Below are 14,237 nucleotides of genomic sequence, written 5' to 3'. Positions count from 1 at the left end.
AGTTGGTACACTATATATTTACATCACCCCCAGTGACCCGGTTGTCTCTCTTGTTTCTAGTCTCGGGGTAAACTAGTCTCAGATCAAATGAGGCAATTAGACTTTTTCTGGTAGCTTTGATTTTTGCCCAAATCTCAAAACACTCTCTAAACACCTCACACATTATCGTTTTCTCAGAGACTGGATTCATCACAGAAAATTCGTATCGCTAAACTGATCCCAAAAAAGAAAATATTAAAGCATCGGGAGAATTTGTTGCCGGTGTGTAACATTAAAGGCCATTACATCGATAAATATTTCATTTCTTCTCTTCGTCATGTCAGCTTTCATTGCAGGAATTACTTCAAATGTTAATGGCTGTCGTTATTTCATGAAACAGTACAGAATCTTTGAATTTTTGAAGCGCGACCATCCCTGCGACTTTTACTTTTTGCAGGTAATACTTGGCAAGTTGTGCGTCGAGGTATTGTTTTTTTCCATGGGACTACCAATCACACTGGTGTGCCAGTTTTCAAATACTAAAACAAATATTATTCATGGTCATCTTTTACACCACATGTAAAAATTAACAATAGTCCGGTTAATTGTATCAATATTTACTCGCCAACTAATGTAATGAGAGCATTGAATGTTTTCAAAAACTTGAAAGTCATCTCAATAGTCATAAAAATAACCCAGTAATAATAGGGGGTGATTTTAACTGCACTATTTCATCTGAACTTGATCGAAATGGCGACAATGAGCCAGACAAGCGCACGTTCCTCTCGCTCAATAATGTTTTAGAGCGATTCAAGCTCATTAGTGCGTGGCGGGACTATCATAGTAACGTCATCAATTACAAATAGGGGCGCGCGAATATACGAGTACGTCTTGACAGGTTTTATATCAGAAAGCACATGCGCAGTAAAATCAATGCAATTAAAATCACGAACGACTCTTGTGTTTTTTCTGATCATTCTAACTTTTTATGAATGCGTGCATGAATACCGACATACTTGGTGATGATGAACACATAAACACATTTACTGATTTCTGGACATACTGGCAAACTACAATAAAAAAAAATGGTTAACACAAGACCACTATCATTTCAAATACAATAAAGCCATGCTTGAAAATGAAATTCATCATATGAAAAACACCATGAGAATCGGAACATTCCCTCAGAGCTGCTATAATAAAAAAATGCTGTGAACACGCCTTATTCTACAATAAGCACAGGAATCCGCTACGCATGATTTTTGCATGATCTCCAACTCGTACTTTTTTTTTCAAAACTGAATAGGTACGAAACATCTTAAACGTGAAGATGGCAGTATCACTGAAAACTTGCAAGAAAAACTTCATATCACTGGAAACTTTTACAAAAACTTTTAAAACCCTGTCACTACTGATAAAAATCACAAGACACCACACTCGATGACTTACCACAGCTTAGCGAAAGCGACCGTGATGACGTCATCACTTATTAGGAATTTATCAAAACGGTGAAATTTCTCGCTGCTGGGTGCACCTCTGGTATTGATGGATGTCATTGGTCGAAATTTCTTTGATGTTATTTCCGTTTCTTCATGTACGAAGAAGACAATACACTATTAAAAAAAATTGCGTCCTGTTGGTCTGCTACGTAGTGACTACAAAATACTCACTAAAACATTGTCACGACATTTCCGCTCTGTTATTGGTACAATTATACATACTGATCAAAGTTGCAGAATTCCAAACCGTCACATTCATGACAATATCAACTTACTTCGTGATTGTATTGATTATTCCTATATTAATAACTCTCCCCTATGCATTGTCGCCCTAGACCAGGACAACTCTTTTGATATGATTCATCATGAATACCTTTTTACAATTTTAAAAGCTTTTGGGTTTAGTTATATCCGTCTCATATATTATAATGCGCAATCATTAATCAGATTAAGCAGCGCCCTCACAGCCCCTGTTTTACTTTCTCAGGCCATACGTCAGGGCTGTTCATTATCATCACTTCTTCATGTCATTGTCATTGAGCCATTACTTGATGGTGACCTGCAGTGACCTTTCTATTCTGCGGAGAATTTCAAAAACCGCATGACCAGTAGAATCAAATCAGAATATGCATAGTATAAACTTATTAACCAATTACAATAATTTTAACTGACACAGGCGTGTGGTGGCGCCCTTTGTTCATTAGACAGCAATTAGTTACAGCAATTCAGTTCGTAAATGCTGTTGAGTTTATGTTCACGAAATATGTTTGGGTATGACGTTATAATTGCATCTGGTTGTGGTGTTTTTGCACTTGGGAGAATGAGGTTACCCTTTGCCACAACTACCTCCAGTACCTGTAAGCCTTGGGTGCCAACCTCCCACATAACAATTTGATTGACGTCAGTAAGGGCATACAGTCTTAAAACGTCTGCACCAATAGATCCGCATAGCTGGACAATTTTTCATGTAAACATGTATATTTATGTTTCAGTTGTTAGCATTTGGCAGGGTGTCGTAACCTCTTGTAGTGAGAACCAGTGTGACTGGCCTACCTACGGGATGCTAAGGTTTTCATAGCAAAAGTTATCAGTCACATCCGTCAATCTAATTTCGTTTTACTTAGCCATAAATCAAACATCACTATTGAATAGTGTCAAATCGTGAATTTGACGAAACGAATAAATAAAATCTGTTGACTTACCAATGTGTGCCAGTTCATGACGCTAAATGTCTATTGCACGCTCTTCCAAAGCAGATCAAAATTGATAGCAATTCAAGGACAATCATGTTACACCGCTGTTCCAAAACAAATACGTAATGTGGACAAAACAAAAGAATTGACAGCTTTCATTGTAAAGCACATTGGAAGACAGCTACTTCGTAATTAAGGAAGTTTGTCGTAATCAGTGCACACTCGCATTCGCATTTAAATTGGCATACGTGCTAATTGGCATTATCAATTGTATGTACTTGCGCATATTTTTCTTGTTTACATAAATCATTATATGGTCATACACATTTGCTTATTAGAAAATCACAAAACGAAATTACAGTGAAAATATAATACTATTATATGTTTTTGTAACCCTTCGCTACAATCGATTTTTTTTCTATGATGTACAATAATAGTACAGTGGATTTTATGAGTACTTGACCATTGACTCGATTTATGTAAAGACACGCGATTTATGACAATGGTCGTAGATGGCGTAACGTGAGTTGTACTATGCAAATAATAGGTCACAGTACATGTATTGTTTTTTTAGCATACCTGGTGTTGACATATAATAACTTTATCAAGACGGATTGTTTGATCATTGTTGAGGCCGTGACATTGCTTACAACGAGGTGGATACGAACTGTATGTCGGTTGTTGAATTGCGTTGCGCCAAGTACGCCATATCAAGAAAGTGTGAGTAAATTAAGGCGGGTGTGTTCCAACGCCTGAATTCATCGAATTCGAGAGTTCGAGGTGTTTTGTGTTGTATATTTTGAATTTCTACACTATCGTATCGTGTATGGGAGAATGTGTGCTAGTTGGACATATACACTCCTTCATTGCTGAAACAGACATGATAATTATAGTTGTTCTGAGATGCCCATTTGTGCTACATTATCTTATGTTTGGATCGATTGAGTTTGTTGTTCAGGCTTTCTGAAAAAGAAAGTATGATGCGGGATTTTGGAAGTCAGACTATAAGTTGGCCACGATGAGGCCATTCAACCAGAGCCCTGTTTCAGTGTACAAACTAGTTTTGATGTCCGCCATTTGAATTGTCTGTTCTAGATGAACTTATGTCAGATTCTTGTTATTGTCATGAAAAATTGTGATCTGGGTAATATTAGGAAGACGTCATGCTCCAGTCACGTTTGTCGGGTCCGCCAGTCTTGGTATTTTGTAGAGTTTTGTTTCACAGCAAATTGATTCGTTGAATTGCCATGCAAGACATTTTTAGTACTATGTGGAGGTTTGTTTTGATTGTGCAGAATAATTTCATGTGCATTTGGCTTTAGAGTAAACTTGTCTGTGTATTGTAGATGTTAATGATGATAACTGAAAGTGTGGGGATAAACGTCGGGCTATGCAGTCTCAGATAAATAGACAACTTGATGAAGAGAACAGTCAAAACTAACATTTTAATGAGCTTAAGATTTATTATGATCATACACTTTCCATTAAATTAAAAATTGTCCGTGTATCCGAAACTTGACAAATTGGAAACCCGAATTTATTCCGATTACCATCATACTCATTTGAATTCAGCAACATCGATGCCGGTATGGGAGGGGAGTTGGGTTATACATTCATAACTCAAGATGATTACAAGACCACAAATTACAAGGTACAACACTCTAAAAGCATGTGGCCCTTAAAGATGTGTTGTTGGTTTATGACCCTAGCTTAAAATAGTTAAACATAATTGTATCCTTATGGGTGATTTCAATATGGATGTATCAAATCATTTAACTAATAATGTTGATTTCGTTTTCAAACATCCAAAGCCTATATTTAAATCAACTCATTACTGAACCCCCACACGTGTTACAAAAACAGTAGTTCTACAATTGATCATATTTAAACTAATATCAACTCTTGTTTTACACATGATGGGGTTATAACCTGGTAAATCCCAGTTTGGATAATATTTACTCGTGTTGCGATGTAAACACTGCAATTCAATTAAATGTTTAATGAACTGTTCAATGTCTATGTGCCTATGTGCTCAAGAATAATAAACTGTAATAGTAAAAACACACCAAACCTCGGATCTCGCCAGCTATTAGAATATCAATTATAACTAATCACAAATATAATTAGAAAGTCATTCAGACCAACTAGGCTAGACCATATCTGACATACTACAACAATTACAGAAGCATCTTTACAACTATATGTCGTAAAGCTGAAATAATAGTATACTGCAAAAGTTTTTAAATATCAAAATTCTACAGAAATGACATGGAATGCAATCAACGAAATTATTGGTGACTGTCAAACAAATAACAATACCCTCCCGATAGGGCTGAAAATTAACTCTGCTGGTTGCAACAAAGTTTTACGTAATCCTGGTAACATTGTTAACGCATACTACAATTTTTTTTTGGTCTTGGTCCAAATCTAGCTCCAAAAGATGAGACACCACCAAATCATGTCGGCATTACCTTAATAGCCCCTGCTTGAACTCTTTTTTTTTCTACGAATTGATGTTATATAGTCTTTACCCCCAAAGTCTTCTGGGTGTGATAATTTATCCGTTAAGCTACTTAAAGGAGCTTCAAAGGTTGTTTCCAAGCCACTCTCTTTTATTTTTAATTTATCATTCTTGACGGGAGAATTCCCAGACCATCTCAAAATCCCAAAGTCACTCTCATCTATTGAAAAGGGTTACAGACTGTTCGATTCTACACATCTGTCGTAAATAATCAATTACAACTTTACTTTGAGAAAGATTGTGTCAAAGTCTTAAAAAACTACAGCACAAAACTTTCCTTAATTAACCTTGTGATTTCCAATGCATTCAACACAATTTCTTCAAATGGTATGACTTCTCAGCAACTCCTAATAACTTCTGGTGTCCCCAATAGTTCTGTCCCCGGCTCAACGCTCTCAATATCTCCAATTCAACTGATTTCTTTAATTTTTTTGCAGATCAATTGAATCTGTTTCATACATTTTAATCGGGCGTTGATATTGATCTTACAACAGTGAGTGAGCATTTGGACGAAGTAGCATGCTGGTGTGATGGCAATTACTTATAACGATAATTTGTTTCAAAACTAACTACATTATTATAATAAGCGGGCGTCGTAAAGCAGTAGAGGTGAAAGGTTGTCTCGCCATCTATTCTAATCCTGTGAACGAGGCTAAATCGGTTACATTTGAAATTAACAAACATCTCACTTGGACTAATCACAAGTTACTGAGGAGAAAAATCGGTATTTAGCTAATATTGTCAAACACACTCTCTTACTTCTTCACAATGCACTGACCCAGCATCACCTTACATACGATTTAGAAATATGTGGAAATACATATTATTCACATTAGCGTATTTCATTTAGCTAACAGCTCAACATCTGTTAATTGTACCCTAACCTGAAATATGAAATGTAATCTAATTGTACTGTGACCGTTTTATTAAAGACAATAAGAAGTCGTGATGCAGATGGTTTTACCATTCTGTCAAATTACCTGAAGAAAATAACAGCAGAATAAACTGTCTTCTAAAAATTTACTTGTTGGATTAACATGTGACATGTAATACTAATTATGTCTTGCATGAGTGTATGACATCATTTTCTCAATAGTAGCACTGCAGCAGTGTTGTTTGAAACCAGTGGTGCGGGTCGAAATTTTCTTTTATTTGCATTTCGTCGCTGTCGAATATTTCCAGAATCCAAGAATATACAACCATATTTTCCCCGCAGTGTCTTCCCAGAGACACGCCATGTTTTATATTGTCACCTTTTTTAACAGTGCGTGCTGTCCATTTTTCAACTGGAATATAACGAAAGCAGAGTAGCAAAACGAAAACGAAAATCATATAATCTTTTTAAAAAATAAAAATACTCATCAATCCAAAATATAAACTTAATTAAAACTCGGTGATCCGTATAAAGTTAAAAAAAGTACATAGAATTAGGCTTTATAGCATTCACAAGTGATGAGATCTTAATTAGGAAAACGTGTATCAATTGAATATATGACAGTCTTGAATTCATGGCAACACTGAGCAGTAATACTTCACAATAATAATAAATCGTTGGTTCGAGCCCAGAATAACTTCAATATTATTTGGCTTCCAAATCATACGCTTGAAAATATCTTGCAGATTCAAACTAAAACTGTTTCTACTTCATCCTAATAGATGAGTAGCAGCGAGTTAAATGAGTTAGCATATCGACGGGATTCCATTCGAACAGATATAGTAGTAACGGAAGGGAACGATGGAAATAAATCTACAGCCGGGCTGAACACAACCACTGCTATGAATACACAAACAGCTTTTTCTGCCAAATTGTCGCAATTCATGGGTAGAACTACATTGCATGGAGTCGCCTATACAGTTGGTCCGAATAATTCCTGGAAACGAAGGTATTTTAACTTTGGCCAAGTGGCTTTATTGTGTAATGAAATTCTGCAGACAATGACTAATTTATGTCAGCGATTGAAGGCAACGTGGACATAATAGTAGTGTTTATGTTGGTTCTATTTCAGTGTACTATGTTAGATTTGCCATTCATAAAGAATACCAGTATAGATTTGAAAGCGATATTTTACTGTAGATATTGCAACACGGGCATGTTATGGCCAAAAACAAACATGCCTGCAATAAAAAATGTATATTTCCATTTAATTGCGGTGCTAATACTGCCAAGTAATCTTCCAGGATTCACAACCTTGCTTTGTAATATCAGCTTCATGTAATAATAATTGTATGTGTTTTTTCTACTCATTGATATACAGGATACTATTTGCACAGTTCATTCAGTGAAATTACAAACTGTACATACAGTTATATACTTTAAGCCTCATTGGCGAGTGAAAACGATAATCACGTTGCTTTTAATATACATGTTATATCAATTCGATTAAGAAAGTATTTTAGTGCGATAGCATATATCTCATTAACACACCCCATATTTGTATAGTTTCCTAGCTTAGTGGTAACTTGTTTAGTAATACATTTCACATATTTAATTACTACATTCTACATTAATTAACTTCTAGGCATGTCAGTAAACAAAGACTGTTTATTAAGGTTATCTTGTAATAACTTTAAAACAATTCTCACAAATCATTCGCACATTAATCATTTGGACAACAAATTTACCTTTTTAGAGACATCTAAAGCATGCTCACTGTGTATTAAAAGCAGTAATTGCCTGTAACTACTTGATGTGTTTCTGTCTAGCACTGACGACTTGTGGTGTCAAGCTTAACAGGAGTTAGCTTCACAAGCATATCGATGTGGCAAAGCATAAGTCGTACAGAATAAGTGTCGTTATTTTTTGAAACTCAGCCACAACACTTAAAATGTAATGCCCAAATAAAGATGTCTTGATATAAACAGTCCCAAAAATAAAAAGATATTACTCATTCTTCCTCTATTGAAAAAGAATGTCCATGCCAGTCACCATTATTTAGAACCCTTAATTTCAGTAATATCTTTAAATAAAGAAACCAAACATTTCAATATTCGTCTTATAGTTTATTTGGAAGATAACGATTATTTCCAATTTATGATAACCTGACTAAACCATCATTTGTAGTGAGTGTACAGGAAGAGTGGTTTTAATATCGGTGCATGCCAGCTTCATTGTGAATGATGAATATATTGATATATTTCAATAATACTCTTGCAATTATCATGTTCACGTGATAAGCTTTAAATGATTCTGCTTTAATGTTTGGGGATGTTGTATCTACTTATACAGATCTGTTTGGATATTTCTTGTGATCGTCAGTGTAGTATTTCTCTGTTTATGCCTGTTCTCGCAAGTTGGATTATATTTGACCTACCCAGTAGACACAATGACGTCACTTCAGTTTACACAGTCATTAACATTTCCTACTGTAACTATATGTAATAAAAATAGATACAGGAAATCCGTTATCAACGGCACTGCGTTCGAAGAATTCCTTTGGAGCATATACCCACTTGCTGGATTTGGTCCACAATTACATGTCAACTATAACTGGAGCTTGTTGGAGAATGATCCTGCACTACAGAACCGTACGGAGTTTGAATTAACTGCAGCCCACCAACTAGAAGACACAATTCTCAAATGCCAGTTCGTTAATTCAGATGACAAGCATGAGTGTGATCGGGAGAATTTCACAACTGTCTTCACAGAGCATGGCGTATGTTACTCTTTTAACAACGGACTTGACAACATTCTAAAGGCAACTTCAACGGGCTCTAGTACAGGATTACATATGCTGATCAATGTTCAGCGAATCGAGTATACCATTGGTCCAAGGACTGGCATCGGGATAACGGTAAAGTAATCCAATCTCTTGCATGCAAAAATATAACATTTATATTGTCACTCATAAAAAGTTGCTTTTATGCTTTCTTCTTGATCTTTGTGCCATTTAGTCCCACTTTTCAGGATATAGGAAGTAAATAATTATCCTCTTGAGTGTAAAACCAGGAATAAGGAAGTGCGCCATATCATCAATGATATAGTCTGTTGTTGATATACCAGTTTTTCAACATTGGTATATTATTTAAATATTCCATTCTCCGATGTATATCTTATTATCAATGAACGAGGTTTCAAAAAGATGCTCATATGTTTTACTACATATTAATACTATCCGTAAAAATGATTGTGTATCTGCCTAACTTGTGCATCTGAAATTCTTTGTTCTTGCTTCTCGCCAAAACGACAGCAAAACAATTCATAATTATTTTTGCTAAAATGCATGTTAAGCAAGTTGAATTAATGTACATCAACATGATCATCGGATATCATATCTATGTGGTAACTAAACATTGTTCTTGTTGCTTCCTGATACCATCAGGTAATTCTGAGTGAACCTGGTGCTGATATCACCGGTGAAAATACGGCACTATCCATTGCTCCGGGCGTAGAAGCTCTCGTTGCCATGCCCATGGATAAGGTCAGTAAATTAAAACAGTTTTTGTTTATTACTTCAGCCATCCGTCTGGTCGTTCGTGGACGACTTTTTCTCAAGAAAACTTTGGTTTTGATTTTTGGTATGAAAATCCCTTAATCGTTGAATCTGGTAATGTGGTCAAGAAAAGTGGATCCATTAACAAATCTGGAAATTAGATCAAAAAAGCTGAAAATTGATATTTTTGGAAATGTTTCAAAAAATGTCAGTCTGATTGATTTGCTATTTGGCATGTAGGTTGCTGGTCCTATTGATAGGGTAGCATAACCTTCAAATTTGTATTTTAAGTGATTATTATTTTATGATATTTTAGCAAAATGTTATTTCTAAACTGTCAGTCAAATTGCTTTCATCTTTAGTATGTAAAGACCATTTTTCCAAAACCCATCAGTCTGATTGACTTCACATTTAGCATATAAGTACGTAGGCCGGACTGCTTAAATATCATAAAATAATAATCACTTAAAATACAAAATAAAAAAAGTTAAGATAATAGGACCTATTATCTTAACTTTTTTTTATTTTTAGTGTTTTTGCCAAATCATAATTTTTAAGAAAATTATCTCCAACACAGATTGCCTTCATGTCAACCATAAAGTTACCTGATGTAATCTTCTCTGTGATTTTGTCGCATGGTGGAGCTACCTTCAATTTTGTATTTTGAGTGAATTTTAGCTGTTTTTTGTTTTTATATTTCAGGTGATAAAATTCTTTATTGACTAATATATCTGCAAATTGGGACAAGAACATCTCAATTTTTCTAATTTAATGCCAGATTCGTACATGGGATATTACTGTGTCTTGTAGATGTTGTGGTTTTATCTTCAATTTTGTGTTGTTAGGGATTTATTTTGTTCTTTGTATTTTTTGTCCAAAGCAGAACATATGAATTGAATGGCAGATCGGTTGGTTCTCTGTGTGACAGAAACTAAGAATATTAAAATATAAAAAAATAAAACATATTCTCTTTCAGTATCTTTTCCTAAAGGCGCCCTACCAAACTAATTGTTGTACAGAAGGAACGAGCTATTACCCGGTCTATTCTTACCACGGCTGCATGAATGAAAAGATGAGCAATGAGATGGCTGAGAAATGTAATTGTAAAGAAATAGAATTACCGGGTAATGTTATTACAATGTCTCTGTCTTTCCTCTTTATGGAGAACATCATTTTAAGTTAGTATGTTATAGCATATTTTTTAACTTACTTAACTTAAACATGTAACGTATGTGTCTTTAGAAATGAACTGGTGTCTTGGTTACAGTCACATTGACGGTAGGATCGTGAGTATTTGATATATTAATTATAGCTAGTTAGTTATCTATTATTTACATGATAGCATATTTTCATGACAGGGCCCGTCCGTACATGTACACTGCAAGAGTCCGTGGAATGTGCTTTGCCACTTAAAGGTATGTGAAATACATGTAAATCTTGAAATCTTATTTATTTATTTATTTATTTATTTATTAATGTATTTTTTTATATTTTCAATATATTCCATTCGCATACTTAGAGCCATTAATGTAATATATATATAGCTAGTCTGATTGTAAGCACAGTGTACTATGCAGTCGGGCATTTTTGTTCTTCACAAATTGAGAATATAGTCTGCTGAAGCCCACACACAATTATAAAGCCACTGATGAATATTAGTGGTCATAAGAATACTGTAGTGTTCAATTGTTATAATTTATAATATTACAGCATTCAGCGTATTGTTAAATATGTATGTAACATATGTTTTTTATTGTTGCACCCACAAATGTAAGAAAAATACGATAAATAATGCCTATGCAAATGACCTCACAAACAAATAGATGTGCAGACAACTATATACATAACTATAGTATTATAATTGATCATCACAGTCGTCATTTAACACATTCTGATTTAACGAGAAGCCAAATTACCCAATACATGATATTGACATAACATAACCCATAAATGTATATATTAACATAACACATAATGTGTATTAAACTTGGTCAGGTACGTTATTAGTTTTAAATTATTGATTAATAAGAAAGGTCGAATCATCTGGACATACGTTATATTTTTGTAAAACCATATTTTGAAGACAACCGGTTAAAACAGTCATGGACACTTTGTCGGATGGAATGATATAAGGGGTAGTCTTTATATAAGTATGTTATTGCTTGACTTGTCTGTCACCATCGTCTCCCCATGTGCGTTCATTCGGCAATCGCGACATATCTCTAATTTGTACAGCCGTGCATTGTAAACAATAAGTCACTGCTGCTAGTTGTTATTTTTTATCTTTCATATTCATATCAAACTAGAACTATGAAATATATATATAGAAACGAATCATACTTAGAATACAGATCATGTAAAAATGTGACGTTTTGGGGCTTTGAATTGGCTCAAACACTGTCAGTGTCGTTTTTGATTTTACAACTAATTCTCTTAACTTTAATATTTTGTTTCAGTTTCTAACGCCCTAACAAATATTGACTGCAACGTCCCATGCAACTTTACATTGTACAACCCACGCGTAACGTATGGCCACTTCCCGTCCCCATCGATTATACAAAGATTATCTGATATGTATGGAATATCGGAGGAGAGTGTCAAGTGAGTACCCGTAAACAAGCACACAGTGTTTAAATAAATTCTTACTGGAAAATAGAATTGCTTATCAACCAATGACATTTTATGGCTACAATATATGCACTCAATTTCTGTATATATTCCAATATACGAAAGCCCGTCGTTTCTGAGTCCAGACATACAATATTTCCGCCAATGCTATGACATTGTTTATATATTCAATTTTCGATATTAATATTACAGATTTTATCTTTTATACAGGGACAATTTTATTGATATCATGATTTTTTACACAGAACCGACATACAAAGAAATACAATTGATTCCCGCAATGTCAGTTTGGTCCCTTTTTAGTAAGTACTGCTAAACTTGCGTTACCAAAATACTTCAAAATATTTGCTACTCAATTTTAACAAATATTTATTATTTGTATTAGAATGTCTCTCGAATAATAACGCTACGAAAGGGGTTATGATTTAGTGATATCGTAGTATGTTTAGAACCGGGTTTAAATTTATGTGAATAGTGGCAAATGATTAAAACTTATTTGTTTTACTTTTCAGGCAGCTTTGGTGGTCTAATGGGACTATGTATCGGAGCAAGTGTGCTAACGTTAGCAGAGTTCATCGATTTTTCGCTTTCGTTTGTTTTTAGACACTACCGCTAGAAAGCACAAATCATGAGGATTTAAATATGAATGTACACATATGGTTATTAGTAGTTATTCAGGCGTATAGTGCTGTAATAGAATATTAAAAGAGATATCATGAGGAGTACATGTTATAAAGTAATTGTAATTTTATTTATTACAAACTAAATTAGTTTTGAACGATAGTACCACAATGATGTAATTGTTTCGATAGGGATTTTTTTAATCTCTTTTTTTTTGGAATTAAGTCTGAAAACAATTGACTCTGACAATAAATTTCAGAAATATATTGTCGAAATCACGCATTTAAACTACTTCGATTATTACCTTACTTGTCTCTGTTGTAGACGAACATTATTAAAAATAATTAAAATTATGTGTTTTTTTTATTCTTGACTCTTAGTGTTTAGTTTAAGGAATATATTATATGTTAGTTAAACCCAATTATAAAAAAACGAGAGTTCTCAAGGTATACTACCGTTTCAGGGATTAGTGTAATTACCTGAATAAACTATTACATTATATAAACAAATCAATCGCTTAAGTACCGAGACTTTATTTAAACAATTTAATGTCGTTCTATTATATTGCTGTATACATCATAGAATCTTAATACCATGTTTACAAATATCACCTTATATCCACAATGTATGTTCTTTAGCGTAATTAGGGTAGAATTTAGTAGATGAGCTTAGTTGACGCTACATCCGAGAATGCAAGTACCAAGGCTACGTAAATTGTATCTGTCCTATTCGTCCTCACGTGATATATATTCACTTATTTTGTAGCTATCTCTGTGTAACCTAATACTGAATGGATTGACAATAATACAAATCCCGGTCGTATCTGTTCCACAAGTCACAAGTGCGCCTACAATTCCAAAATTCTCCGTGGTTCGATTTGTCAATTACATTCAAATGTCGCTATATATATATATATATATATATATATATATATATATATATATATATATATATATATATATATATATATATATATATATATATATATACATACGTGGACAGAGAAATTAAGACACGACTACATGAGTAAAGTTCACTCTACAGTACTGTTTCGTAAGGTACATGGAGTACCTCACTCATCAGGAGTTAAGACTTTATTAAATAAACCACCGAAACAGACTACGTTATAAGCGCTACAGATTTGCATAACAATGGAGTGTGTTTACGATATTAAAACTAGTTCTGTGTCTACAGGAAGAAAAAAGTTCATTTCTTTTATTTAAACTACAGTAATGTGGTTGGAAAATTATAATATATTTCTCTCTAATACATAAGTTGCAACGTTTGCTTGAAGTATTGTATGGTGCAGCACGCGATAACACTCTCCATTTGATGTCGTAATCGATGTTATCGTCTTTTAATGACC

The 14,237-nt window shown here is 34.1% G+C and overlaps 1 protein-coding gene across 1 annotated transcript; it reads left to right on the top strand.

The window, feature by feature from the left end:
• The first annotated feature begins 8,515 nt into the window (after positions 1–8,515).
• On the top strand, positions 8,516–12,866 carry LOC102802678 (acid-sensing ion channel 4-B-like). Its single transcript, XM_085498378.1, has 6 exons — positions 8,516–8,983; positions 9,512–9,610; positions 10,599–10,746; positions 12,079–12,223; positions 12,461–12,552; positions 12,763–12,866. The coding sequence occupies exons 1-6, from the start codon at positions 8,516–8,518 to the stop codon at positions 12,864–12,866; spliced, it is 1,056 nt and encodes a 351-aa protein (XP_085354504.1).
• Positions 12,867–14,237: the final 1,371 nt, after the last annotated feature.

The sequence above is a fragment of the Saccoglossus kowalevskii genome, chromosome 4 (genome assembly GCF_978046115.1).
Source record: "Saccoglossus kowalevskii chromosome 4, keSacKowa6.1, whole genome shotgun sequence".
NCBI lineage: Eukaryota > Metazoa > Hemichordata > Enteropneusta > Harrimaniidae > Saccoglossus > Saccoglossus kowalevskii.
Note: the sequence above shows the minus strand (reverse complement) of the source record. Positions and strands in the feature narration are given on the sequence as shown.

Bases quoted from the DNA above. Each gene is read 5' to 3' on its own strand.
- LOC102802678 (XM_085498378.1), top strand. From the start codon at position 8,516: ATGACGTCACTTCAGTTTACACAGTCATTAACATTTCCTACTGTAACT. The intron at 8,984-9,511 runs GTAAAGTAATCC...TGATACCATCAG, and splicing joins GGACTGGCATCGGGATAACG to GTAATTCTGAGTGAACCTGG. The intron at 10,747-12,078 runs GTAATGTTATTA...ATTTTGTTTCAG, and splicing joins TAAAGAAATAGAATTACCGG to TTTCTAACGCCCTAACAAAT.